Source organism: Endocarpon pusillum (genome assembly GCF_000464535.1).
Source record: "Endocarpon pusillum Z07020 unplaced genomic scaffold scaffold1300, whole genome shotgun sequence".
Lineage (NCBI taxonomy): Eukaryota > Fungi > Ascomycota > Eurotiomycetes > Verrucariales > Verrucariaceae > Endocarpon > Endocarpon pusillum.
The window spans coordinates 253,229-279,299 of NW_006913659.1; the positions used below are offsets into that span (position 1 = coordinate 253,229).

General features: G+C 51.6%; 5 protein-coding genes across 5 annotated transcripts; 3 read left to right on the forward strand and 2 right to left on the reverse strand.

Annotated features, from left to right (window-relative positions):
* Positions 1–1,248: 1,248 nt before the first annotated feature.
* EPUS_00738 (uncharacterized protein) lies at positions 1,249–5,005 on the forward strand (the record flags this gene model as incomplete). The annotated part of the gene is made up of 3 exons (XM_007801518.1): positions 1,249–2,833; positions 3,278–3,535; positions 3,615–5,005. The coding sequence occupies 3 exons, from the start codon at positions 1,249–1,251 to the stop codon at positions 5,003–5,005; spliced, it is 3,234 nt and encodes a 1,077-aa protein (XP_007799709.1).
* Positions 5,006–5,059: 54 nt separating this feature from the next.
* EPUS_00739 (uncharacterized protein) lies at positions 5,060–8,471 on the forward strand (the record flags this gene model as incomplete). The annotated part of the gene is made up of 3 exons (XM_007801519.1): positions 5,060–6,520; positions 6,575–6,972; positions 7,016–8,471. 3 exons carry the CDS (start codon positions 5,060–5,062, stop codon positions 8,469–8,471), a joined length of 3,315 nt encoding a protein of 1,104 aa, XP_007799710.1.
* A 2,973-nt stretch (positions 8,472–11,444) lies between these two features.
* Positions 11,445–12,595, forward strand: EPUS_00740 (uncharacterized protein; the record flags this gene model as incomplete). Its single annotated transcript, XM_007801520.1, has 4 exons — positions 11,445–11,523; positions 11,576–11,738; positions 11,895–12,155; positions 12,208–12,595. 4 exons carry the CDS (start codon positions 11,445–11,447, stop codon positions 12,593–12,595), a joined length of 891 nt encoding a protein of 296 aa, XP_007799711.1.
* Positions 12,596–14,244: 1,649 nt separating this feature from the next.
* Positions 14,245–15,968, reverse strand: EPUS_00741 (uncharacterized protein; the record flags this gene model as incomplete). The annotated part of the gene is made up of 4 exons (XM_007801521.1): positions 14,245–14,672; positions 14,744–15,080; positions 15,165–15,706; positions 15,764–15,968. The coding sequence occupies 4 exons, from the start codon at positions 15,966–15,968 to the stop codon at positions 14,245–14,247; spliced, it is 1,512 nt and encodes a 503-aa protein (XP_007799712.1).
* A 1,406-nt stretch (positions 15,969–17,374) lies between these two features.
* On the reverse strand, positions 17,375–25,891 carry EPUS_00742 (uncharacterized protein; the record flags this gene model as incomplete). Its single annotated transcript, XM_007801522.1, has 8 exons — positions 17,375–18,247; positions 18,301–18,621; positions 18,688–23,399; positions 23,453–24,200; positions 24,270–24,863; positions 24,926–25,194; positions 25,461–25,605; positions 25,658–25,891. The coding sequence occupies 8 exons, from the start codon at positions 25,889–25,891 to the stop codon at positions 17,375–17,377; spliced, it is 7,896 nt and encodes a 2,631-aa protein (XP_007799713.1).
* Positions 25,892–26,071: the final 180 nt, after the last annotated feature.

Consider the following 26,071-nt stretch of genomic DNA (forward strand, 5'->3'; position numbering starts at 1 on the left):
GACGGCAGCGATAGCCATTCCAGATGGACGGCATCAGTGGGTCATTAGTCAGGATTCAATTGACTTAAATAATTATGTGTTGGGCCGAATTCATGAGCATAATGTAGTTATTGCCTGCTTACCATCGGGTATTCATGGCACAAATGCTGCATCAAGAGTCGCTAGAGACATGCTGAGGATATTCAATGGACTGCGGTTTGGATTGGTGATAGGGGTTAGAGGGGGTATCCCCAACCTCCAAGAGGATATAGATATCCGTCTAGGTGATAATTGTGATTAGCCAGCCTGATCAAACCTATGGTGGAGTGGTCCAATACGACTTAGGAAAGTATTGAGTCGATCTTCAGGGATGCTCAGAGCTGCTCAGGCTCGGAACAGCCTTGCACAGCCACAGCTCAGGGTCGCTCAGGTTACAGTTACCTGTGCTCAGGTCTTGAAGTGGAAATGGAATTTGGAGAGGTCAAGATTCGGGTGTGGATATTGTGCTATCTATCACGGTTTTAAAACCAGCTGAGATGCTAGGTTTCGCAAGCCTACTCTGCGGTCATTCTCGCTTGCAATACTTGCCAAGACCCCACTTTGGTAATATCGCCACCATTGCTAAGGTATGGGTTTATACCGTCGTGAAATCAAAACGAGGCTATTGCTTTTATTGGTGGCTCAGTACGTCCCAAGTGTTGCGTTGTTTGCAAACAATCATCATCATCACGCTAATTGACAGGGCAGAACGCTTCGATGCGACCTTATGCTGATCAGGGAGATTTTCTCAACATCATCGGCTACGATCTATTGGACTTGTCGAGCAAAAGCAGCGACTCTGCCGTCATGGCTTCAAGGGTTTCTATCCATGCAAGTCTGATCTAGAGACTGGGGGACGCGGACCGAGGGTTTGGCACACCCTTTCGATGCAAAGCACGCAGAGGAATGCAGCAATACAGCCGAAACATTGAATGGAGCATGTTCTCGACCATTTCAACAGAACTCCAACAGTCGTCCGCTTTACGATCGTACTCTGGCGTACTCTCCTGGACAGGCCCGAGAGGACTGAAGTGGCGAAGTGGACAAGATACAAAAGGAGCTCACATTCACTATCCATATGAAAAGACCCAACACGCTACAAGTGACAATATTAACAAGTCTTTCGATCAGAATCAACATTCTAGCTCAAGATTTAACATCAATTTCCAAGCTCTTCACCATTACTTGCCCATCAGTGCAACACTCTCTCGTCAATCCGTTCCAAAAGCAATGGCACCACACAGAATTGATGATTTCCTCGAGCTGACTGATGACATCGTTCCAGAACTTGTTCATCCTGGCTACAAGTATGCTGGGGGTGACGGAACGGCCGTGGACACTCCGGACAATCTTTCGAACGGTGTTACTGAATACGACCCAATAGCTATTGTGGGTATTGGTTGCCGTCTCCCTGGAGAGGTAAAGTCTGCTGCTAACCTGTGGGACCTCCTCATTTCGAAGAAGTCTAGCCATTCCCGCGTCCCCGCTGAGCGATGGAACATCGATGCTTTCTACCATCCGAATGACAACGAGAAGATTGGTACCATGAGTATGGATAGTGGGTATTTCATCCACGAAGACCTCAGAAAATTTGAAAACAGTTTCTTCGGTATCAACAACATTGAAGCAACTTTCATGGATCCTCAGCAACGAAAACTACTTGAGGTCGTTTACGAGTGCTTAGAAAGTGCGGGGGTTCCGCTCGATCAGGTCAACGGAGCAAACATTGGGACTTATGTCGGTAGTTTTACGCTTGACTACTGGATGATGCAAACCAGGGAGCCCGACTACCTACATCGTTATCATGCCACGGGAATGGGTACTACAATTCTGGCCAACCGTATCAGCCATGCATTGAATCTTCGAGGACCAAGCTTCACACTTGATACAGGTTGCTCTGCTTCTCTGTATGCTTTACATCAAGCGTGCACTGCACTAGATGCTGGGGAATGCAACGCAGCCATTGTGGCTGCCTCAGACTTGCTCCAGTCACCAGAACAGCAGTTGGGCACCATGAAAGCGGGTGTGCTTTCACCAACGGGAACCTGTCATACCTTCGACGAGACTGCAGACGGCTATGGGCGCGCAGATGGGTTAGGCGCATTGTATATCAAGAAGTCAAGCAAGGCCATTGCAGATGGAGATCCGATTCGTTCAATCATCCGTGGAACGGCAGTGAACAGTAACGGGAAAACGCCCGGAATCAGTCTACCAAGTCAAGATGGCCAGGAGGCGGTTATACGCAAGGCTTACGCCAAAGCTGGCCTGACGAACTTTGACGATACCCAGTATGTTGAGTGTCATGGCACGGGAACTCCCGTCGGTGATCCGATCGAAGTCGAAGCAGTCTCTCGCGTCTTCAACAGAGACGTCGCTGCGAAAGGACCTCTCCTTATCGGATCTGTCAAGACCAATCTCGGTCACAGTGAGGCAGCCAGCGATCTCTCCAGCATCATCAAGGCAACGCTTGCTCTGGAAAACGGACTCATCCCCGCCACGATCGGTGTTCAGAACATCAATCCCAAGATCAAGGTTGATGAGTGGGCCGTACAAATCGTTCAAGAAAATACCAGATGGCCATCTTCAATCGGGACGGGCCCTCCCATTCGCAGGATTAGTGTCAATTCATTCGGCTATGGTGGTGCAAACAGCCATGCCATTCTCGACTCCGCGTCGAGTTATCCATCTTCTGCCGAAGATAGTTCACCTCAAGATTTGCTGCACCCCAGTTCCAAATTCATTCCCTCTGTCAGCGAGCACCTCGTCAGCTTTGAAAATTCAAGCTGCACGTTTGGTATCTACAAATCTCGAACAAGTCAATGTGGTTGATCTTGCCCATCCCTTGGGTACACGTCGATCAAAGCTGGCGGAACGCAGCTTCACCCTAGTGACACAACCTACGGTGAAAATCGATCTTCAGCCCCATTGCTTCCGGACAAGAGGTAGTGGAACTTACTCCAAACTTCCGATCGGGTTTGTCTTCACGGGACAAGGAGCACAATGGCCACAAATGGGAAAGGAATTGCTTGAGCAATTCCCGTGCTTCCGCCGCTCTATCCAAGAGCTTGACAATGTCTTAAGCGGTCTGCCGGAAAGACCGTTCTGGACCATTCAGCAAGCATTGTTGGATCCAAAGGAGATTAGCCAGATCAATCTCGTTACTCGATCTCAACCTGTCTGTACCGCAGTTCAAATTGCGCTCGTACAGCTTCTGGCTCAATGGGGCATTAAACCGCAGGGTTTATTGGGCACTCTTCAGGAGAGATCGGTGCCGCTTATGCCGCCGAGAGATTTTCTGCTGCACAGGCCATCATTGTTGCTTTTTACCGTGGATACGTCGTCGGCAAAACTGAGACCACGACCTCGGGGGCCATGATGGCAGTGAGTCTCGGCGAGGATACTGCGAAGGCCGAGATCAACCTTTTGGGTCTAGGTGGTAGTATCAAGGTCGCATGCGTCAACAGCCCCGAATCGGTCACTATCAGCGGCGACGCTGTGGCTATCGATCAATGGCTGAGTATATTGGCGGCCAGGGGGCACCTTTGCGCGAAAATTGAACACTGATGGCCGAGCCTATCATTCCCATCACATGGCAGCTCTGGGGCAAGAGTACCCGGACCTACTTGAAAAGAGAGTTGGACCACTTCTGCTTCCAGTGGAGTTCACCGAAGCGATGTGGGTGTCATCCGTCCATGAAGAATCAGTCACAGGCAAAATCTTACCATCATACTGGCGGAAAAACTTGGAGTCACCAGTGCGATTCAGTGGCGCCCTAGAGCGTCTCCTCAAGCAGACACCAATACATCTTATTGAGATTGGCCCGCACTCCGCCCTCGAGATGCCTATAAAGCAGACTTGCAAAAAGCTGGATCTGAGCGACGCAAAGTTTCACTACTCTTCCGCCCTCTCTCGCGGAAAGGACGGTATTGATTGTGTCTTGAACTTGATGGGAGATCTCTTTCTGCACGGCCATGACGTTTCCTTTGCCAACATCAACTACGTCGAAACAACATTTGCCACCGGTAAGCAAGGGAAAGTTCTTACAGATCTTCCACCCTATCCTTGGACCTACGACCAGATCTTGTTCAACGAAAGCCGGTCCAGTCGGGAACTACGAAATCGTAAATACGGCCACCACGATCTGTTAGGCCTACAAACCCTTTATGGCGATGGCCTGGTGACGACATGGCGCAACACCCTAAGAGTGAAGGATGTCTCGTGGCTTTCTAGCCACAGGCTGGGAAATGACGTCGTCTTCCCTGCTGCTGGTTACATCGCCATGGCGATTGAGAGTGTCTGCCAAGTCACTGGCACGACAATTGCTGATACACCATCCTTCCTCTTACGCCATGTGAACATCGCCAAGGCACTCCCTCTATCTGTGGAAGAGAATGATCCGGGGGTTGAGATCTTCACTACCTTACGTCCTATGAAGCTCACTGGGGTAAGCAATTCAGCAAAGTGGTATGACTTTGAAGTTGGCTCGTTCGAGAATGGAAAATCAAGGACACATGCTACTGGAAGCATTAGCCTTGAGATGACCATTCCGACATCGGCCAAGCTTTTTTCTCAGGAGATAGTGAACTTCCAATCATCTGCAACTCGAAACTGGTACAACAGGTTTGCGCAAGTAGGGCTCAACTTTGGCCAAGAGTTTCAAAGCCTGGAGAGAATAGAGATTGACCGCAAGAAAGAGGTTATGCAGGCCCGTTCTACTGTACAATATCTTACTGGAGGCGGAGTCGGACATGCCACCCAAGCGGACTATATCATACATCCTATCACGATCGACGCCATGCTTCAGACTGCACTCATCGCTAGCTCCGCAGGCACAATCAGCGACCTTGCCTGCATGGTGCCGACTGCCATCGAAACAGCACGATTCAAGGCCCCATCTTCGGTCGACACTCCCTGGTTCGTCGATGCAGTCTCGCAGCCTGTCGGACCGGGATCCATCCAAATTGCCGCAGAGCTCCATGATGGTTAAGGCCAGATCTGTGGACAATTCGAGAATGTCAGTGCAGTTGCATTTCAAGGTATCATGGTGGATCAGTCGTCTATCGATGGGCGTCACCCAATGATGAGGGTTCTGTGGAAGCCCGACGTCGCAAAGCTCACGCAGAGCAATGCACAGGGATATTCAGATTACCCGACAAATGCTACAGACAAGATGTTGGAGATGCCTCTCACAAAGAACCTGGCCAAGTTGGCGACAATGGCAGGTCTCGTCGCTCATCTCAACCCGCGAGTCAACATCCTCGAGCTGGGTGCCCCAATCCCAGACTTTACCAGACACCTTTTGCGAGATGTTTTACGCTCTGAAACACCCTACAAACAATTCGGCTCTTATTCTCGCGGCTACTTCACCGCAAACGGTGAGCTCTTTGTGGAGGCGTTGGAGTCAGCGGACTCAATTGCGGACAGCTTCGACAAGATCCAACAACGGGTTGAGGTCACATACGATTTGATCATATTCCCCAATCCCTTTTACCAAGACGAATTTGCTCCGGAGCGATTGAATCTTGTCCAATCGTTTCTGCGACCTCAAGGAAGAGTGCTGGGCCGCCTACCTGCCGCCCTCGAAGTACCAGACATGGCTAAGTCTGCTGGGCTGGGTACAGTCCAGATCCCCACGGGAGATGCTTCCGAAGCTCTTCTTCTAGCAAGCAGACTGAAAGACAGAGGGGGCGAGTCAGATGAAAATATTCGTCGTATAGTAGTGGTCGAACGTGGATGCAACAGTGCTTTCAAGGACTTCATGGTTCAGGCACTATCTGCATATATCGAGAAACCGGTGGAAAGAGTCACCCTTTCCGCACTGACCTCTGGACTCGTCACGCCAGGAACGACCATCATTTCTATGGTAGAATTGTACGAACCGCTTTTGGCAACGATGTCTGTCCCTGAGATGGCTAGCCTCAAGATCATGACGGACAACGCGGAGAACCTACTTTGGATCACAGGCGGCGATCAACTCAGCGGAGTCCGCCCCAACTTTGCCATGGTGTCAGGCTTTCAGCGATCTTTGGTGCTCGAGCAGCTATCTCTGAAATTCTGTACCTTTGACATCGACCAGCCGGGAGCTCATCAACAGGCAACAGTTGACAATATCCTTGCCGTATTAGATGAGCTAGGATCTGAAGAAATTCGTGACTGTGAGACAGTTCAGAAGGACGGCGTCCCTTACCTCAGTCATTTCGTGCCAGAAGAGACAATGAATGAGACTTTCCGGCAGAAACTGGGAGTCAGGCAAGCACTGAAACCCCTTGGCCAAGTCAAACCGTGTCGCCTTACCATCAGAGATCTCGGTCAATTTGACACATTGGCTTTCAAGCCGACTGCATCCAGTTCCAAGGAATTGGGGGCCGATTCGGTTGAGGTGGACGTCAAGTCTGTCGGACTGAATGCCAAGGATATCTACGTCTACTGCGGCAAGGTCGAGACTCGTGGCGCAACCAGCTCTCTAGAGTGCGCCGTGTCGAGGCTGACAGCAGGTGATCGTGTCGTCGTCATGGCGCCGGGCCATTTTCAGACGCTGGAAAGTTTTCCAGAGTAGGCTTGTGCGAAGCTGCAAGACGGAGAAGATTACAAGGTGGTATCGACACTGCCTCTGGTCTTTGCTACCGCACTCTATGCTCTTTCTGATCGCGCCAACCTTCGCGAACATGAGAGTGTTCTTATCCACTCCGGTGCTGGCGGTGTCGGAATCGCTGCCATTCAGATCGCCCAGCTGAAGGGTGCAGAGATCTTCACAACGGTCAGCACCGAGGAAAAGAAGAATTTCTTGGTCAACCACTTTGGGATAAGAAGAGAGAACATTTTCAACTCCCGCGACGCTTCATTCCTGCCTGGCATTCTTGGTGCAACCAATGGGAAAGGAGCCGACGTCGTCCTGAACTCCCTCACTGGAGACCTTCTACACGACAGTTGGAGAGCTTGTGCGAGATTTGGAAGGTTTGTAGAAAATTGGTCAGCGCAACCTTACCGACGCTGGTAGGCTGGACATGCAGATGTTTCGCCGCAATGTTACCTTCACGGCCTTTGACGTGAGCGAATTGTGCGACATCAGCAATCGAACTCTGAGCAATACGTGGGAAAGGCTACTGAAAGAATTCATGACCCTTTATCGAAGTGGACAGATCAAAGCCTTTGATCCCCTCAGGGTCTTTGATGTTTCAGAGATATCTCAAGCGTTCCGACACTTCTCGTCTAAGAACCGCATGGGTAAGATTGCAGTCTCTTTCGAGAAAGATGAATCTTTGGTCCAAGTCCTGCCGTCTCAATACGACTCAAATTTCTCCGACCATAAGACCTACGTCCTCAGTGGTTGTCTCGGAGGCATCGGGCGAAGCATCACCAAATGGATGGTAAGGCAAGGGGCAAGAAAATTCGGCTTCATTGGCCGTTCAGGCCTCGACAAAGAACCAGCGCGTCGACTAGTGCATGATCTGGAAGACTCGGGGGCCAGCTGCACCGTCATCCGTGGTGATGTTGGCAACTACGAAGACGTCCAAAAATGCGTGGAAGCTGTCGATGGACCAGTCGGTGGTGTGATCCAAGCAGCCATGGGCCTGGACGAACACATTTTCACGGCCATGTCCAATCAGTCGTGGCACACGAGCGTCAACCCCAAGGTGCATGGGACCTGGAACCTTCACAACGCCATCAAAGGCAGAGACAGCGAACTCGACTTCTTCCTGATGACCAGCTCCGTTGCCGGCAGCGTCGGCACCGCCACCGAAAGCAACTACACGTCCGCCAATTCCTTCCTCGACAACTTCGCCAAACACCGTCGCAACCAAGGCCTACCCGCCACCTCGATCGGCCTCGGCATGATTTCCGAAGTCGGCTACCTGCACGAAAACCCCGAGATCGAAGCGGTCCTCCTCCGCAAGGGAATCCAACCCATCAAAGAAGACGAACTCCTCTCCATCATCGACCTCACCCTTTCTCGGCCGGACCATACCCTGGTGGGTGAAGCCCATATCCTCACCGGCTTGGAGACGCAGGGCATGAAGAAGCTGCGCCAGATGGGCTTCGAGGGCACGATCCCGACGCTCAACGACTCGCGCGCCTCCATCCTCGCCAGCTCCCTTGACGGCGAGTCTGACGCTCACTCCAAGAAGAGCGACTCCGGCCTCCCGCCCGCGTTGGCCCAGACCCTCGAGCCCGGCGGCACTAATGACGACGTCCTTGACACCATCACCGCTATCATCGTCGCGCGGTTGGCGAATCTGATCTTGGTGCGCGCCGAGAAGATCGATTCCAAAGTCCCACTCATCAAATGGGGGATGGACAGCATGTTGGGCGCGGAGTTCCGTACCTGGTTCTTCATGGCCTTTGCGGTCGATATTCCCTTCTTGCTGTTGCTGGGGGCGGAGGTGACGCCGCAGGGCCTGGGAGAGATGACCAAAAAGGATATGATGGCGGCGAATCGGTTTGTGATTGACTGAAGAAGTCAGCGCTTGGGTTAAATTGGCATGTTGTGAAAAGCGTCATTTGGCCATTCACGGGCCGCGTTTTGCAGTGAGGATTTAGACAGATGATATGTTCCGGGCTAGACTGAAATCAAACGTGGTGGTTGAGAAAGAAGTACATCTTATTACTGCGAGAGAAAGTGTCAGGTAATACCTCAGCAAGAGAAAGCAGGTTCATGGACAATATTCAATTGCACGATGCTTGAATTACAGGTGATACCCTTGAACGGGCTGGATCTACTTCAGCTGACCACGTCGGCGAGGAGGGGAAAGCAAACACTGGCACACTCATTTTTGCGAGTACTGCCTGTCAAGAAGCGCCGACCTCTACCCACTGCAGGGTGAGCACTTTCTTTCATTTATCATGCCATCCGGGAACGCCAAGCCAACGCAGATTGCCTGGCTCTGATCGTGTGTAGTGAGCTGCAACAATATAGTGCTCTCGCTCGCCCATGCCCGACGAGCGTTCAACATCACAACGTGGCGCAGGAGACCAGCTATGGTGCCATCGGCATGAACCGCGAAGACTCTACTGCAGCTTAGCAGTTCTGGCGAGGAAGCCCGAAGGTGGGGGGCAAAGACTCCCGTACAGATGCAAGCCGCGAACACTTTATCAACCGAGTCCTCGCCCAGCGAAGTTAAGAACCATACCAGTTAAGGCGGCAGCAACGCTAAAAGGTAATTTTGGCAATGGGTGGTGGGAGGTTGATCGTTCGAGTTCGGGCTTATGAGCAAACTAGTGCAGGTCAGTAAGGATACATCAACTAAGTGTGGCTCGAGACCCACAAGCGCTGTCCTTTTGGTGGGAGTGGTTGATATGGCCCTCATCTGTCTCAACTTACCTTGCTGTTGAACTTTGCCAAATCGACGGGTTGGCGGCCAAACTTACAGTTACGCGGACTCACCCCCACGTGTTTCGCAGCTTGAAAGACAGTTCCGTTGACATTGCCGTGACAAATTTGCGATCAACTCGATGCTCTCGTGATTGACCATTCTTTCCGCTGCGCGACTTGAATCGACAGCTCGCTGTACGTCCGGCTGGTTAGCATGCCGCCTTGGTGCGACAAGGACTGTGCCCGTCAATGACCCCTGAAGAGAGATGGCAATCTCCTAAGATGGTGAAGCAGCTTGCTTTCAGCCACTATACGGTGGGATGGAGCTGCGCGTTACCCTTCAAGCTTGCAGCATCACGACTGGATGAGCAACCTGAAGCACCTGCAACGCCGCTTCAAGACAACTCAACTGTTGGACCAAAAGGACCGCAGCCCTCAGAGGACCGTAAACTAGCTTCTGTCTGACATCAACATACCACTTTGGGACGAATCACACGCCACAGGGTTGTTCTGGCATGTTTACCCATGTCTAGAACGGGAACCAACGCGGCAGCTTCCACATGCAGGAATATGTTGCGTACGTTTCCCATCGATCTCACCTTGATCGTTGGGTAGCTGATAGTATCCTGAACGGGCGCTTTAATGTCAGACTTGGTGATGTTATCATTGTAAGACTTAACCAAAATATAGAGGTATTATCCCACAAGATTTTGTGGCGGGGCCTCCATCTGGTTGGCCAACATCGCCGCCTCTGCTCAGGCGCTATCCATCCTCTGCTCATCCTTGGCGCAGCTTGCTCACCCACTTGCTCAGGCTGCTCGGGTCTTGTTTCATTCACCTTCTCTCCAACAAGCTAATTATGCGTTGTAGTCTCATTTCGCACGCGCAGGGCACGCGCAGGGCATACTTAGCGCGCATAACATAGCTCTGAGTTCGAACCTCAGAGAGGTCGGCGAGAGTGTGTCATTCTTTCTAACTACCCTGTAAGCAAGGTCCGGAGGTCCGCCTTTAAGGATGAGCTGCCCTCTAAATGCCTAACGCGAATTATTTTCAATAGTAAGAGTCTCATGAAGAATGATAGTGCTCCCAAGACTTGTTGGAGGCTATGACGAGTGAGCACATAAGCCGCTAAGGGGGGATTAATTATGAGGATTTAAGGTGGTTGTGTAGCCTTAACAGAAAATTCTGTTAATCTAGTTCTTTTGCCGCGTGCGTAACGCAGTGTGTTCGCACTTAGGAAGCGTACGCACCGTCTTAACAGTTCTTTATTAAAATAAAATATATTCAAGATGTTTGACACCTACGATTACGAAGCCTCCATGGCTCAGTGGTAAAGCGGTAAATAACCATTGTCAAAGATTGAGGTTAATCAATTCTAATTAATGAAGTGTCACTAGTATCCTTTCAAATAAGGTGAATGACAAGGTCCATGGTTCGATTCCGTGTGGAGGCAAGGTTTCTTTTACTTTTTTGGTGAATGTCAATACTAAGTAATTAGTCTATATCTCTCAGGATCTATTAAAGTCACTAGTGATCTTAGTTAGTTAATAGATACGTTACGTCAAATTCTCAAAATAGTATAAGATGTAAAGAACAAGAAATAAGTAGTCAGGTAAACAGAGTAAGCTAGAATCCATTTAAGATAAGCTAGGGATCTAGTATACTTTGTAGGAGATCTATCGGCTAATATAAGTTAGGTCATCCGAGAGAATACAAAAAGACGTAATGAGAGGACAACAAGCTCTGTCATGCGCCTATCAGGCGGGCGGCATACGCCTCGTCTCCGATCTTACGAGTACAGCTCCACCAGCAAGTAGACGACAGGATACAATGCTTCTACGAGGAAGAAACGTCGGAATCTGGGATGGGGTAAGGAAAGCTTCGGAAAGCCCTCAGGAAAAGAGGATGCTGAACTAATCGTCATCCTTCACCTACCAACACGGAAGCCGGACCCCGACCCCTGGTACGCCTTCATAAGAGATTTCTGGGATACGACCTCATTCACTATTAAAGCACTAGAGATTAAAGGCTTCAACACAGACATCTTATTTGGATACGATTGGCACTGGCGAGCAGAAGAGACGATAAGCTAGCGCGGGGTTTGTTCGGCGACGAAATGGCCTCCGGCAGTAAAGCAATTACACGACGATTTATCATCTTCACTCTTCACCACTCTACCTGGCCGCTTCGCCTTAGTAGGTGGTCGTTGCGCCCGGCAGCACCTTCGCAAATTCCTGAGCTCCTTAGGTATGCGCCGCCGCACCCTCGAAGTACCAGTCGACCAAACTGGTCTCCACGTGGAATTTGATTTGGTCTTCAGAGAACGAGATCTGAGTCGCATTGTCGCATACATTTCCCATCCTTCAACTATGTCCATGAAGGGCTTAGAGGAGCCTAGGTCATGTTCTGTGTAAGTGGAAGCTATGGCTAACTTCCTCCTCCGGCTACAGGGACGGCCACATGATGCTACGGTACTTCAAAGAGAAAGCATAAAGTGCAGTCTTTATTATTCGAGGCTGTATCTTATACCGCAAATATCACGCCTTCTGAAAGTTGAAGAGAACAGAGGGAAGATTCTGGACCAGACTGAGTATCCTCCCGCGTCTCTCAGATGGGCTAGGAAATATTTGGGCAAGAGGTTCGATATCGTCATCCAAGGAAAAACATCGATTGCAAGAGCTTGCATGGAACAGCTGAATGAGAGACAATTGCTTGGACTCTACAATACCCTTCTCGCCAAAGAAAAGGCAGCCGACAAGAAAAGAACGGGCGATACAACAGGCCAACGACCTAAAAAAACGCACAAAGCAGTCCCCAAACCCAAAAGGTTCGATACAAGAAAACGACAGCACAATCGTTTTTGACGATACTGATGATAGCTTAGCCGACAATACAAATGACCACTGTCTGCCTTCGAGCCAGCTCCATCATATGCGAAAGCGAGTCAACCGCTCAGTGGCCAAATCCGGCAAGTGGCATCCTGTGCGTGAAGCTCGAGACCTGCGGGACGGCCGTCAAGTGCAATTCACCGCCAACGGACTGCTTCCTCTTCAAGTTCCGTGGATAGAAGACCCACTCAGATTGGTTGTCGGCCCGGAAGCTAAGGCAAAGATCAAACTTTGTGGGGAGAATCCCACAATCCATTCCTGCAAGACTGCGTTGTCCTCAAGGTTGGAGATGATGTCGTCTTCAGCCAGTCCAATACCTATATGCACGCAGCACAGACTGGGGAGTTATGGAAAACACAAATCGGAAAAGAGTGGGTAGCTAAGGGATTTAGCAAACTGCCAACGCCAAAGGAATCCAATCTGCCTGCTGGTACTAGTGTCAACCGAACGGCAGCAAACAAAGCAGGATTGAATGCCGATCGTCGTAGAAGCTCCTAGAAGGATCTCAGGTCTACTGCACAAGAAGGCATGATACCAAGCATGGAACGGTTGTTTTGCGAGCAACGCTGACAATGAAAATCCCTCAACAGGCCGACTTCAGCACCGTGTGGATCCAGTGCAACTTACTCCAGCCAGGAAAGGCGCATCACCGCGTTTGCACTCAAAATACAGTCGATGAGGATCCCGCAAAACGGCTTGGGATCCGCTTTCGGTACGAATTAGAAGAAACCGGTAAGATGGAGGAAGGATGGGCTAGAATGGAGACTGAGTGGCAGACTGAACAACTGAACTCATTCGTCGATTTTCTTGACGGGAAAGCAAAGAGTACACAGAAAGTCAAAAACGACCGAGTTATAAGAGAAAAAGCAGGGAAAGAACTCGGCTTCCCGCCAGGTGTAGCTAGAATGATTGGTTTGGGAAATCTGCCTCAACAACTTCAGTATAATCCTGTAGTTGTGATAGCCCGGAGTTCGTTTATAACGATCTACGGCTTGAACCGAAGGCGGAGATGATTGCCAGGGCTGAATCAGGCAAAAGAGGATTACAGGTTTACTGAATAGAACAGCCAAGAATCTGTGGACGCGATTAAGATCAAGATCCAGCCGTCAGGGAACATGCTGATGAGGAGTCGCTCGTTGAAAGGGGATTGATACTCAAAACAGATACCTAATGCTACTTGTTTGGAAGTCAAGTCCTCGGGTTTAGTACGAGGAGAAGGGATTTTTGCATCGTCATTGCGAAGGCATCTATGACTATTCCGCCCCCGAGCACAAAGACCAGAGCGGGCGGAGATACACAGCCACCTTACAGCTTGCAGCTTTTTGCCGCCAAGAGAGATCTGTGCTCCCAACACGAATCCTAGTATATCATCGTCCGATATTTAGGTTAAATCGCTGATTTTGACCACGTCACCGTTTGCGGAAATTGGACAGCGGCGACCAGCAAATGCAGCTGGACGGCCCTTGCTGAGCAAAACCAGGCAGAGATTCTTGCTGTTAATGAAGTCGGTTCTCTGCTAGAGCTGCACTAGACCATGGGCTTTGACTCAAAGCTCAGATTTGTCCAGGGCGAAAAGGTTCAGAGCCCCCTGATGCTGGGCCGGACCCGGACCCTCTTTCTGCCACCACCGTTCTTTCACCTGCCGGCACGAGCAGGAGTGCCAACACAGAGCTCCCCCTGAGCGTTGCCCTTGGACTCACATCTTGATCCGCGGAGGAGTGGATAACTGGATAACCGATTGAGTAGTTAGATCACGTGCTATAACACGTGATAGCTACTTTAGGATAGCTACATTGGGATAGTAATTCTAGCATCGTCGACGAGGTGGTTGTTAATAATTACGACCAGCACGACTCTCTTTTACTAACCAATATAGAGCTAAGATCTATGGACTCGACGACTCTGCAAGCGAGGGTATGTTTGAATTCTTGACTGATTTGCTACTCCTACACGCTCTTGGACCACCCACCCCAACAGACGCATGCACCCAAGCTCTCGCCCTTCATCGCCTTGCTAAAAGCCATGAGACTATTTAACAACAGCTCGTACCCCTTTCGAACCCGCTTTCGGCCTCGGCACAAAGAATTCGCTCGCCATCTCAACATCCTCCTTCCCCGTCTCGAAAAGCTCGAAATCCACCCTTCGAAACACATTTGCCAAGCCGAGATATAGCTCCGCCCACGCGAAATGCACACCGACACACATCCTCGTCCCCTTACTGAACGAGACGAGGTATCGGGACAGCGGCTTGCCGTGTACGGTTTTGGGGTTGTTCAGCCAGCGGTCCGGGTTGAAGGTGTGGCTGTCCGGAAAGATGGAGGGAGAATGATGCATCAGGTAGGCAGACATGCCGAACGGGGTGTTGGGAGGGATGGTGTAGGTGTCATTGTACTGGATGCAGGTGTGTGGGCAGACGCGGGGAAGGCGTTGTGTTACGCCATAGGAGAGGCGTAAAGCTTTGGTAGCGATGTTTAGCTGATTGGACGCTGTGGTTGGGATGGGGAAAAGGAAATGCAAGGGAACGTACCCTCCTGAATAACCGCGGTAAAGTATGGCAATCCCTCCAATTGCGTCAAGGTCGGCGGTCTCGTGGGGTCGGGAAATGCCTCTTTCAATTCTTGCCGAAGACGGCGGAATATCTCCGGATTGTCCAAAATGTGGAAACTCGCCAGCGTTAAGCTTGCTTTGGTGGTTTCAATGGCTGCGCCGACGATACCGAGAGCCTCTTGCTGCAAACGAGTGACAGAGAGTTCTTGTGGAGGTAGATTAGAGGTGAGCAGACTGCTCAAGACCGTCCTGTGGGATACACTCTTGTGTGCTTCGTTTTCTCCAGTCATAATTTTGATGATTTGAGCCTTGATTTCCTGTTGGTCTGTTAGCTGGGCACTCCATCCAGACAGGTTTTTTGGAAGTGCAGTTTGAAAGGACTAGCACCGTCACAAGCATACATTGTGGAACTTGAAGATCGGCCTCATTGCTGGGTTGATGACACCTGACAGAGCCTCCGGCATCGACTGTAGCGCTTTCAAGACCCATGGAAAATGACCGACAAAGTGGGTGGAACTGACCAGCTCCCTGGTTGACTCCGTATAAGGCGCAACGAAGTCTGGGAGGTCCAGAAAGTCGGGTGTCAAGGCCAAGGTGTAGAACATGACGTTATCTGTTACATATGCTGCCCAAGCATCATTCAGCGTCACCACCTTTGAAGTGCCCTTGTACTCTAGCAGCAGTTTATTGCAAAGCCTTTCTGCGCGTTGCTGAATGTACGGGCAGAAGTCGCTTATTCGCTTCTTGGAGAAGCAGGGATTCAGGGCCACGCGGCGACGGTGGTGGAGCTCGTGGTCGACGGTCGAAATGACTGCTGTTGGGATGCCAAAGCGATCTCTGAAAGCCGGAAGCTTGTTGAAAGGTGCACTTGACGAATACACGATATCATGGAAGTCTGGGTCGGAAATGTGGATCTCTGTTGGGTTGATGCGGATGATTGGGCCTGAAGTCAAAGTTGCTCAGCGAAGAAATAGCAGGTTGTTATGCTGTGGTTCTGCACCATATTGTTCATGCCACTTCTGGATCTGGAAGGTGAACTGGCCCCCCTTGAAGACGTCGAGATATGTTTCGTACCATCCTGAGACGGCGGTAATCTTTGAGCCGGGAAAGTGTGCAATTGGACTGAGGTATAGGCGGTAGAGAGCAAGGACAACGAGGTACGCGAGATAGCTCGCAATGAACACCACTACCCAAAGTGAAGGCATGCCGGCCAAAACCCTGAATGGGCTCAAGTATTACCACGTTGAATCTTTTCGAGCAACAGGATTTTTTGCGACCTTGCGCAATCATGGCGAACATGGCGAACATGGCGAACAAAGCTCCAGATAAAGCGTATTGTCTCTTGAGCGGGGAAGCTCTGGCATAGGGTTGACATTCCCCAACTTCGTCATCCCCCAATGGAGAAGCTTGCACTAGAATCATATGCAGGAAGCGTTTCCTCATCTGGCGGTCCACGGTGTTGCCGGTGAGTACCAAATCTATCGAGGCTTCCAGCAACGTGTGTCATTGGGGAGCAGAAGGTGAGAACGAGAGACGGACCGGTGTGACGGGTCTACTTCAGCAGTAGCCTCCTGCAGCCAACGGACCCGCACTGGATACTAACGTAGTACTCACTTGTCCTGCAACGGCTGCCACAAACTTAGGGCCTAACGTACCCAACAGAAATGTGCACCACACCCCATTTGCCCCAGAAACTGCCTGGCGTTTCAGTCTCCGAGCATATTTCTACTACTTGAACGTTAGTGGCCATATTGTGGAGATTGAATTGATTGGAAAAGGTCAAATAGGCATCGTGCCAACAAGCATTGCTTGATTCAGGTCATGCGATGCATCTGAATTTGCCGAATTTGCCTAATTTGCCAGGTATGGAGAGATCGGCCACAATTCAAAGTGGTGCAAATGGGAGTGTGGTACACATGCCAGGTGGGGACTGTCAAGCAGGTGTCTTAAACGCTGCGCAGAAGCAGAAGCAAGATATATGACAAAACGAGGCACTAAATCGAGCGCACGGGCCAGCAGCAATCTCTCGCACAGCCAATCACGCGCGTAGTACGTTTGACAGGTACATTACTCCGTACCTACTACGTATATCTGAATGTCCTACTCCGTACACATAAGTGTCTACTACTACAGTATCAGGCAGCGGTAGCCATAGCTTAGCGCTAGTAGCAGCTACTACAGTATCAGGCATAAGTAATGTCGGTGGGCCACTAAGAATTTTCGTTTTTGTTAGTAACACTACTTCATGATATGTCTGTATAATGACTTCTTTTCCCCATAAATTTTGTATCTTTTGGATGTATAAGTGTCTAATACTAGTATTAGACACTTATAGGTCTCTTAAAATTATTGTTAGTTATTTATTTATTATAACTATATTAATTTTTGGAAAAATTAAAAACTTAATAATGTAGTCAGCTGTAGATAAAGTATCTCTACTAATGTTCTACCTCTCGGAATTGGTCTTAAGCCTGTAATAGTCCGCTGTAAAAAGTCACTCTGTATTTATTAAAGTAGAAGAGACAAGAAAGAACATGAATAAGCAATGCCAGACAGATTTCTACCTTCTGACGAATAAGCCGAATGACCCTTCCTGATTCTCATTTGGCACTCACTCCATACTTACCTGCACCCTTCTTAAGCTACCCTGCAAAGGCTTAATACTCTCTGTTGCCATTCTAATCAGCTCCTGAACGCTCGCCGCACCCACGATATCAATAACTGTGACCTCGGCGTTCAACTCCTTCAGGAACCAGTTACGCAATTCCACTGCGACCAGCGAGTCCACCCCATACGCATGCACGGGCTTCGCCACCTCCACGTCCTCCTCCAAGATACACAGCGCATTTGCCAACTTCCTCACTAGCGCCTTCTCTACAAGCTCTATGGCCGCGTCAAGCGTCTCCACCTTGCGCAACAGCGCTGTGGTGTTCACTTCCGTCTTTATCGAGTCATCTGTATCGGTGTTGGAGACGAGCCGATCCATCTGCATTAGATTGCGAAAAAGCGGTCTGCGCATCCAAAGCAGCTCGTCAAATCCCTTGGCTTTCATGGACGCAGGTGTCCCGGCGCCTAAAACGATTTGCGAGTCCTGCGGCGGTAGGACGCCTCGTGTCGGATCACACACGTAGTCCAATATGGCGAAGAGCTCCGCGTTGCGAATCCCCTCGTGGCCTGAGACTTTGAAAGCGGTCATCAGCTGCTGGCGCTCGGCCACGAAGCCGGCCTCGGTCATGAGGCCCAGGTTCAGTGAGATGCATCTTCGGCCGCGTGCGCTGAGGTGGCGTGCTAACGAGTCTTGATACGTATTGGCAGATGTGTAATTGCTCTGCCCTGGGTTGCCAATCACGCCGCCGGAGGAAGAAAGCAGGATGAAGAAGGTAAGAGACGGCGGAAGGTGTGTGTGGAGATTCCATGAACCGGTGACTTTAGGGGCTAGAGGTGCATTAAAATCTTGGGACGTCATCTTCTCTAGGATCGAGTCCTGTCCCGTAGTTAGTATCTTGATGGACGCTGGTTCGTGGAGCGCCAACGTACCCTCAACACCATCGAGGCTTGGATGCAGCCCTTAATCGGCGGCATCGTCTTTCCCTGCTCGTCTAACACGCACTTCAGCATCTCCTTGTCGCTGATGTCACACAGGGGCGCTCGCGCATCTACACCATTAGCTGTAAGCTCTTTCAGAAACGCCACGGCAACGGGGGTTTGGGCGCCGGAGCGGGAGAGCAGGAGGAGATGTTTGGCTCCCCTGCTCACCATCCAGCGCGCAATGGTGCGGCCCAGGCCACCAAGCCCGCCTGTGATTAAATAGGTAGCGTTCGAGTCAAGTGTCCATGAGGATTCGAGCCGCCTTAGTACCTGTCCAATAAAGCATTAACATGCTTATATTTCACTTCAAGGGAGGGGCGGGAGTCTGGTAATTACCGGTACAATCCCACCGCTCTCCATCTCAATGACCGTTTTCCCTGTGTTCTTGCCACCCTGCAAATATCGCATCGCTACCTCGATTTCGTTGATGGACCGAACGTGCAGCGGCACCGGCGCCCTCACAACGGGCGGGCACGTCTTCGTCAGCTTCACCACCGTCTCCATCAGCTCGCGCATCACATCCGGAGCATGTTTCGTCAACACGCCCAGATCGACGCTGGCGAACATGACGTTTGCCAGGAACGGTGCCATAGGTAGGTCCGCACGCTCGGCCATATCCTTCTTCCCAATCTCAAGAAAGCGCCCCATCGGCGCGATGCATTCGAATGAGACCTTCAACTTCTCACCTGAGAGCGAGTTAAGCACTATATTCACACCGCGGTTGTGCGTCATGCGCTTAATGCCCCGTGCGAACGACACATTACGGCTGGAGAAGATATGATCGGCTGGGATATCATAGGTCTGCATCAGCAGCTCCTTCTTCTCGCTTGATCCTACTGTGGCGAAGATCTCCGCGCCGACACTTTTGGCCAGCTGAATCGCCGCCTGGCCCACCCCACCAGCCGCCGAGTGGATGAGTATGGACTCACCGTGGCTGATGTGCGCGATGTGGAACAGTGCGTAATACGCGGTGCAGAAGACGATCGGCAACGAAGCCGCAGTCACAAAAGGCATATCGTCCGGGATCCGCGCTATCGTACTCGCCGTACACCTTGCATAAGTCTTATACGCACCCGGCGAGACGAAGCAGACTCGATCCCCCGGCTTGATCTGTGCTGGATCAACGCTTGCCCCCACACGTGTTACTGTGCCGGCGCCCTCCAATCCGAGGTCCTTGCTAGGCAGCTGGCCCAGCGCGGTCATAACGTCACGAAAGTTGACGCCCACAGCCTCCACCTTGACTTCTATGTCGAGCGGGCCCAACGGCTCGGTGACCCCGTCGTCATCCACGAAACACAGCGTATCAAGGAGGCCGGGCGAGCCGATGGTCAATAGCAATGGGCGTGACGCATCCTCGCTAAACGGACGCGGCTCAGAATTCTGGCGGGCCAGCTTGGAGTAAATGTGATCGTTGAGAGAGTGGTTCTCAACGAGCCGGTTGATGCATAGTAGTCCATGCTGCGATTGGTACTCGGACTCGACTTGCTCCTGCGGCGCGGATAAGATAGCCCGGTACACCTTGAGCATGTTGGCTACGCTTGTACTTTCAGGCTCGGGCTCAAGAGCTAGCGTCACGAAAGTCAAATCGCTGAATTCTGAGCGTATGGAGCGGCTGAAGCCCATAACGAGTTCAAGCTCTGGGTTTCTGATTCGCTCGTTATCCTTGGTGATCCATAAGATCCCACGTGCAGATGTGGTGATGTGCTTCAAGCTGACAAATTCCTCCTCGCTGACGCCATACAGGTATGGTTTTTCAATCTCCGGGAGGAAGATGCAAAAATCTCCACTCAGATCCGTTGCACTGATGATTTCTCCGATTGTGCTGATTCGGCAACCCAGGGCCCCAAGAACTAGTAACTGACGTTTAAGATCTTGGGCGATTTGGTTTTGTATCGGACAGTCCTGTGCAATGACAATCATTGTGTGAGGGATAGAGACCGTAGGCGCCAACACTTCCGCTTTATCTGCCGTCGACATTATCACGCTGCACGTATGCCATGCAGGATCCTGATCAGGAAGACAGATATCCGCGCCGGAGAAACCATTTCTGCCCAACGTATAGTTCCATGTCTCGTCCGATAGCAGCGGTCCCCCCTGCCGGTGCTTCTCTTTCGAAAGCCACCAGCCGGGCAATAGCCCAAAAACAAAAGTCGTGCGGACGGAGTGCACGTTAGTCGGTTCGATCAGCACCATCTTCCCCCCCGGCTTCAATAGCTTCCGCACATTTGCTAGTGTGGTATCTATACATCCAGTGGCGTGCAGTACACATGACGCAATCACAAGATCGTATGTCCCCATCTCAAAACCCTGTGCAACTGGGTCTTTCTCGATATCCAGAGTTTTAAACACCATTCGCCCAGCATGGACTCTGAATCGCTGCTTCGCGTCTTCGAAGAACTTTGGGGAAATGTCAGTGTAGGTATACTGCTCGTACTTGGGAGTCCCATGCTCGTGCGTGGGATCTTGTGGCCCCATTGCCTGCAACGCGAATTGTGTAGCTCCGCCGGTCCCGGCGCCGATTTCAAGAACTGACAGGCTGGGGTTCTTGTGCGAAAGTAGCTCCAAATATGCCATCATCTTGCGGTAGCTGATCATAAACAGGTTGCCACTATAGAATTGTGACATCATGTCGTCGCTGAATAGGATTTCGAGCGGGTCGACTTCGCCATGAAGGATACTGAGCAGCTGGCGGCCGACGGTCACGTAGAGTTTTCCCTCGGGACTGCTGTTTTCCAAGTCGGAAAAAAAGGCCTCCCGGTACGTCTCGTCAGAGCGCAGATTTTCCAGCTCTGGAGTCGCCAAAAGATGCTCGAAGCCGCTCTCGGAGCGACAATGCTTCATCCATGCAACGTAGGTCTGCAGGACTGGTGACGAGTACGTATAGTCCGTCTCCACCGCCAGCAGCGCCGACTGCATAAAATAAAGACACGTGAGCTCGCACCGATCGATCACATCTATCACACCGCTCTCTCCATGTGCTAACTTCGCTGCATTCTCGCAAAGTGTGCCGAGCTGCTCGGTACTGAGCATGTCCACATCTGGCTTCCAGTCAATTCCAAAGCACAGGCGTCTCCATCTGTATGCATCCAGGCTCCCCACAACTGTCCCGCGATAGGAATCAATCGCCAGCAGGGTCTCTTCGGTTTCCGGATGAAGCAGCACGATTTTTGAATCCACCTCGCGGTAGCCATTCCACGAGGATCTTGCGAACGCCTTGCCGTGCTTCAATGTGGTCCTGGTGAGAAGCTCGTTGGATACCCACATGTCCAGGATCATTGTTGGCACGATTGTGGGGACAGGCTCCCATCCCCCCTTGGTGAGGCCCACGACCGCGAGGTGAAAGACTGAGTCCAACGTCGTGGGGTGTATAACATGAGGCTGGATGATCTCGGTGCCTTTGGGGACTTTCTCCATCCAGTCGCGCAGTGCCACCGAAGCGGTCGCTTCGCCCTTATGGCCGTAGGAGACATCTTTGAGGTTTTGGAAGGTGGGCCCAAAGTTGAAGCCGAAGCTGGCGAGATTGTCGTACAGCTGCTTGGAGGCGATATTACGTTTACACGTCTTAATTCCGGACACGTAGATGTCTTTGTAACTATCCCCCTCTTTGCTGCTCTGGTAGCTGTTGTTGACCTCATCCAGTGCCTCTTCATACTCCACGGTTACCACGCCGCAACACACCTCAACCCACTCATCATTGGAAAGCATGGTCAGTCGAAAATCGTTCTTCTCCTCCGCCGCGTTACCGACCTTCCCAGGCCTCATATGAAACTGCGTCTCCACGTCCGCCTCGGAATCCAACGGTAGGAGCAACGCCTTCGAAAAGCGCACATCCTTGAGCCTGTACCCCTGTATCGCCGCCGGGTCCCTTGCAATCTGGCGCGCCGCCTCCATGGCCATGACCACCATGCCGGCGCCGGGGTACAGCTCAGTCTCGTTGCTTTTATGTTCGCTGACCCAAGGATTTTCGGACCGCTTGATGATATTACGCCACTTCGCCTCCAGCGAATTCCAATCCGCAGATGGCGTTCCCAGTAACTCGTGGCGAGGGTGTTGCCGGAAGCGGAAGTTGCGGCTGATGCGGCTCTCATGCCAGTAGACCTGGGAATGATTGAACTGATACTCGGGCAGGTCGATTAGCATACTAAGGTCTGCTTCCGAGCATGTTGGGGAATTAACTGCGGTGAGATTGACCGTGTAACCATGACAGTGCAGCTGGCCTATCAGATCAAGAGAGCTCTGCAAGGCAGAAGTACCGGCATGCAGCATAGAGAAGTAGTGAGAATTGTGGCCCACGGTGTCCTTGATCGGTCGCCTGAGCGCGCCATGTGGCCCAATTTCAAGGAAGTGGGCGACTCTTTGCCGGTATTTTTCGCGACGCATCTGAGCCAGGGCAGGAGCAAATTGGACCTTCGACGTGAGGTTCGAGACCCAGTACTCGCTTTGATATAAGCGATCAGTCGGGACGTACGTGCCAGTGACCGACGAAAACATTGCCGGCGCCTCCATCACGTCGGTTGGAGGAGCAATATCGTGAATGAGCCTGCGATACTCCTGCGCAATTGCATTCATTTGAGTGGAATGATACGCAACACCAACCTTCAACTTCCGCGTAAACACACCCTCGTCATCCATGACTTTCTTCAACTCATCCACCAGTGCCTCGTCGCCTGTCACGGTTGAGTTGACAGGACTATTAACACAGCCTACGGCAATGCTTCCCTTGGCGTCCAGCTTCTTCAGATGGGGTTGGAGTGCTGCCTCTGACAGCGCCACAGACATCATCGAGCCACTGTGTTCGCGAGTATTGATTGCTAGCCGTGCAGCAAGCACGCCGCGGAAATAGGCAACCTTGATGGCAGCGTCACGCGAGAGGCCGCGCGCACAATAAGCCGCTGCAATCTCGCCAGAGGAATGGCCGATCACTGCGAGGGGACGGATACTCCAGGATGCAAGGAGATCTACAAGAGCGATCTGCAGGGCAGTGCACAGGGGTTGGGAGAACTCGGGACTATGAACCTGAGACTGGTCCTTATCCCGCTGCAGTTCCTCTGTGGTCGCGTTAGCAGTTAATCGGACCATGGTATGGACCGAGCAGGTTTACCAATCAGCGACCACTTGCACCCCAGCTCCTTCAGGTACATGTCACTGTGTCTCAGCGCGCACTCAAACACCGGATATGTCAGCAGCTCCCTTCCCATCGCATGCCACTGCGCGCCCTGACCGGTAAAGACGAAACCGAGCTGCGGCGGCGCGCCACTTGTTGACCGTACGGGCTTTGAGAGTTTCCCAAGCAAATCGCTCTGGAGGTCACTGAGCGAGGAGGCAGTAACATAAGACTTCCAGGGTAGTCTACTGCGCTTCGTGGCTAGGGTGTAGGCGAGGTCCTCAATGTACTTATCGGGTTCTGACTTCGCAGCTGAAGGCAGCTCGGAGAAGTGGTCGCAGTATACCATGGCCTGGCGCTTGAGACCGGCTTCATCAGACGCAGACCAGACAAATAGTCGAGGCCTGGAGAGGTTGCGAGAAGGCGATGAGTCCACAGAATGATTGCTATTGGATTGATGGCACCACAAGCTTTTGGAGCCGTTGGGTAGTGAGCCGTTACTCAAGGCACTGCTGTTCAATGAATCATTCACGAACGAGTCTCTTACCGTCGCATATCTCGCACTTAGCTCCCTCGCATCGGGCGGCCTCTCTACAGTACAATGCTTTCCCATAATAGAGCGCGCACTCAAATAATGTCTCGCATCTTCCATCACCACATGTGCATTGGAGCCGCCATAACTGAATGAATTAATTGATGCCCTGCGCAGGCCCAACTTCGGCCAAGGCGTAGGTTGCAGCGGGAACTACATCCATCAGCACTGAGTACACAGGCGCCTCCTAGGCGCATAAGGACAAGAAGAGTCATCGCTTACCCGGATATTCCACTCTTCCACCGGTATCGCCGGGTTCGGCTTCTCAAACCAGATATTTGGTGGGATAAATCCATTCTCTAGTATCTGTACCGTCTTCACTAAACTTGCCATGCCGCTCGCGCCCTCTAAGTGCCCGATATTCGACTTCACGGCCCCGATATACAGCGGACTCTCACTGCTCCTTTCGCTTTGGAACACAGCAGCGATGGCGCTTGCTTCAACCGGATCCCCTATCGGGGTGCCCGTGCCGTGTGCCTCAAAGAAGCGTGTTGTTCCTAAGTCCAGCCCGCCAGATGCATACGTATCTCGTATCAGCCGCTCCTGCGCAGCCATGCTGGGCTGCGTGATCCCCGGTGTTTTGCCGTCTTGGTTTGAGCCCGTGGCGCGGATGACAGCGCGGACGAGGTTGCCGTCCCGGATGGCACAGGAGAGCGGCTTCAGCACCATGACGCCAATGCCTTCGCCGCGCGAGTAGCCGTTAGCGCGTGCATCGAAGCTGTAGCAGCGGCTGTCAGAAGATAGTAGGGACAGGTTGGACAGCGGGATTGCCACGGCTTCGGGGTTGATAATCACGTTACTGCCAGCGACAAGTGCCTGAGAGGCGTTAGCCGCAGTGGAAGTTCGAGGGCTTGGAATGCAAAGAATTCAGCAATTACCATGGAAGATTCGCGGCTTCGAAGACTCTGACATGCAAGGTGCAGCGCATTCAGACTACTTGAGCATGCAGTATCGATGGTCATGCTAGGGCCGGTAAAGTTGTAGAACCAGCTCAGACGGTTAGAGAGCATGGCGGAGCCGACGCCAGATGCTTGATACCGGGTCATGTTGAGGGGATCACGATTGAACACAGCGTCGTAGTCGTGAGCATAGCAGCCGACGTAGACGCCTGTCCTAGAGCCCGTGACATGCTCCATGGGAAGACCGGCTGTGTGACCGTCCAGTGAGCAAATCATCATAAAATGCGCGCTGAGGAGAGAAATCAAGACCAGCTAAGGGCATCATGCCGGCCGCGTTGATAAAACAAAAGAGTAGCATAATAAACGAGAAAAATATATCAAGTCTCGTCACATCCTCGAGTCCCTCAACTTTTGATGACGAGCTCGAAAAGTTTACGGTTCTGTGTATTATCACTATATCGATGGATATGTGTGCTTGGTTTTTTTCTCAGTGAGAAGAAACGAACGTCCCTACCGTTCTCCAGCGCCTTGTACGCGCTTTCCAGCAAGCCCCGCTGCTGCGGGTCTAGAGAAACTGCCTCCGTTCTTGGAATCGAAAAGAACGGGGCATCAAAAGCCGCGACATCGCCCTCGAGGAAATGACCTCCTCTTGCATTAAGCTGTGCGCCGTTTAGCGTTCCGCGGGACAGACAGTAACACAGCATACTATACCGTATCAAGCCTGTTAGCATCGGGATGATAGAACGAATCGATTTTCCATCGGTCTTCAGGGACTTCCGTCATGGCTGAGCGCCCCTCGCAGAGCAGCTGCCAGAACGCCGCTGGCGAGGTCGCATCTTGGGGGAACTTCGCGGACATGCCGATGATAGCGATGGGCTCCAGCTTATCACGTGAAGCAAGAAAATTCGATATGTCGGGCACGCCGTTGCTTTCTGGGATCGACATGGTAACAGGTCGTTCTTTCTAATAGGAACTGTTCTCTCGATCACAGCTGAAGGTAGGACAGGACTCAGAATCTGTGTGTCTGTAAACTGAGGACTCACTGCGGTGCTTGCGGTGCAGTAAAGAGCTTATGAAGGAGAAGTCATGGTTATCACAACGCATCGAGGCCTGAAGGACCAAGAC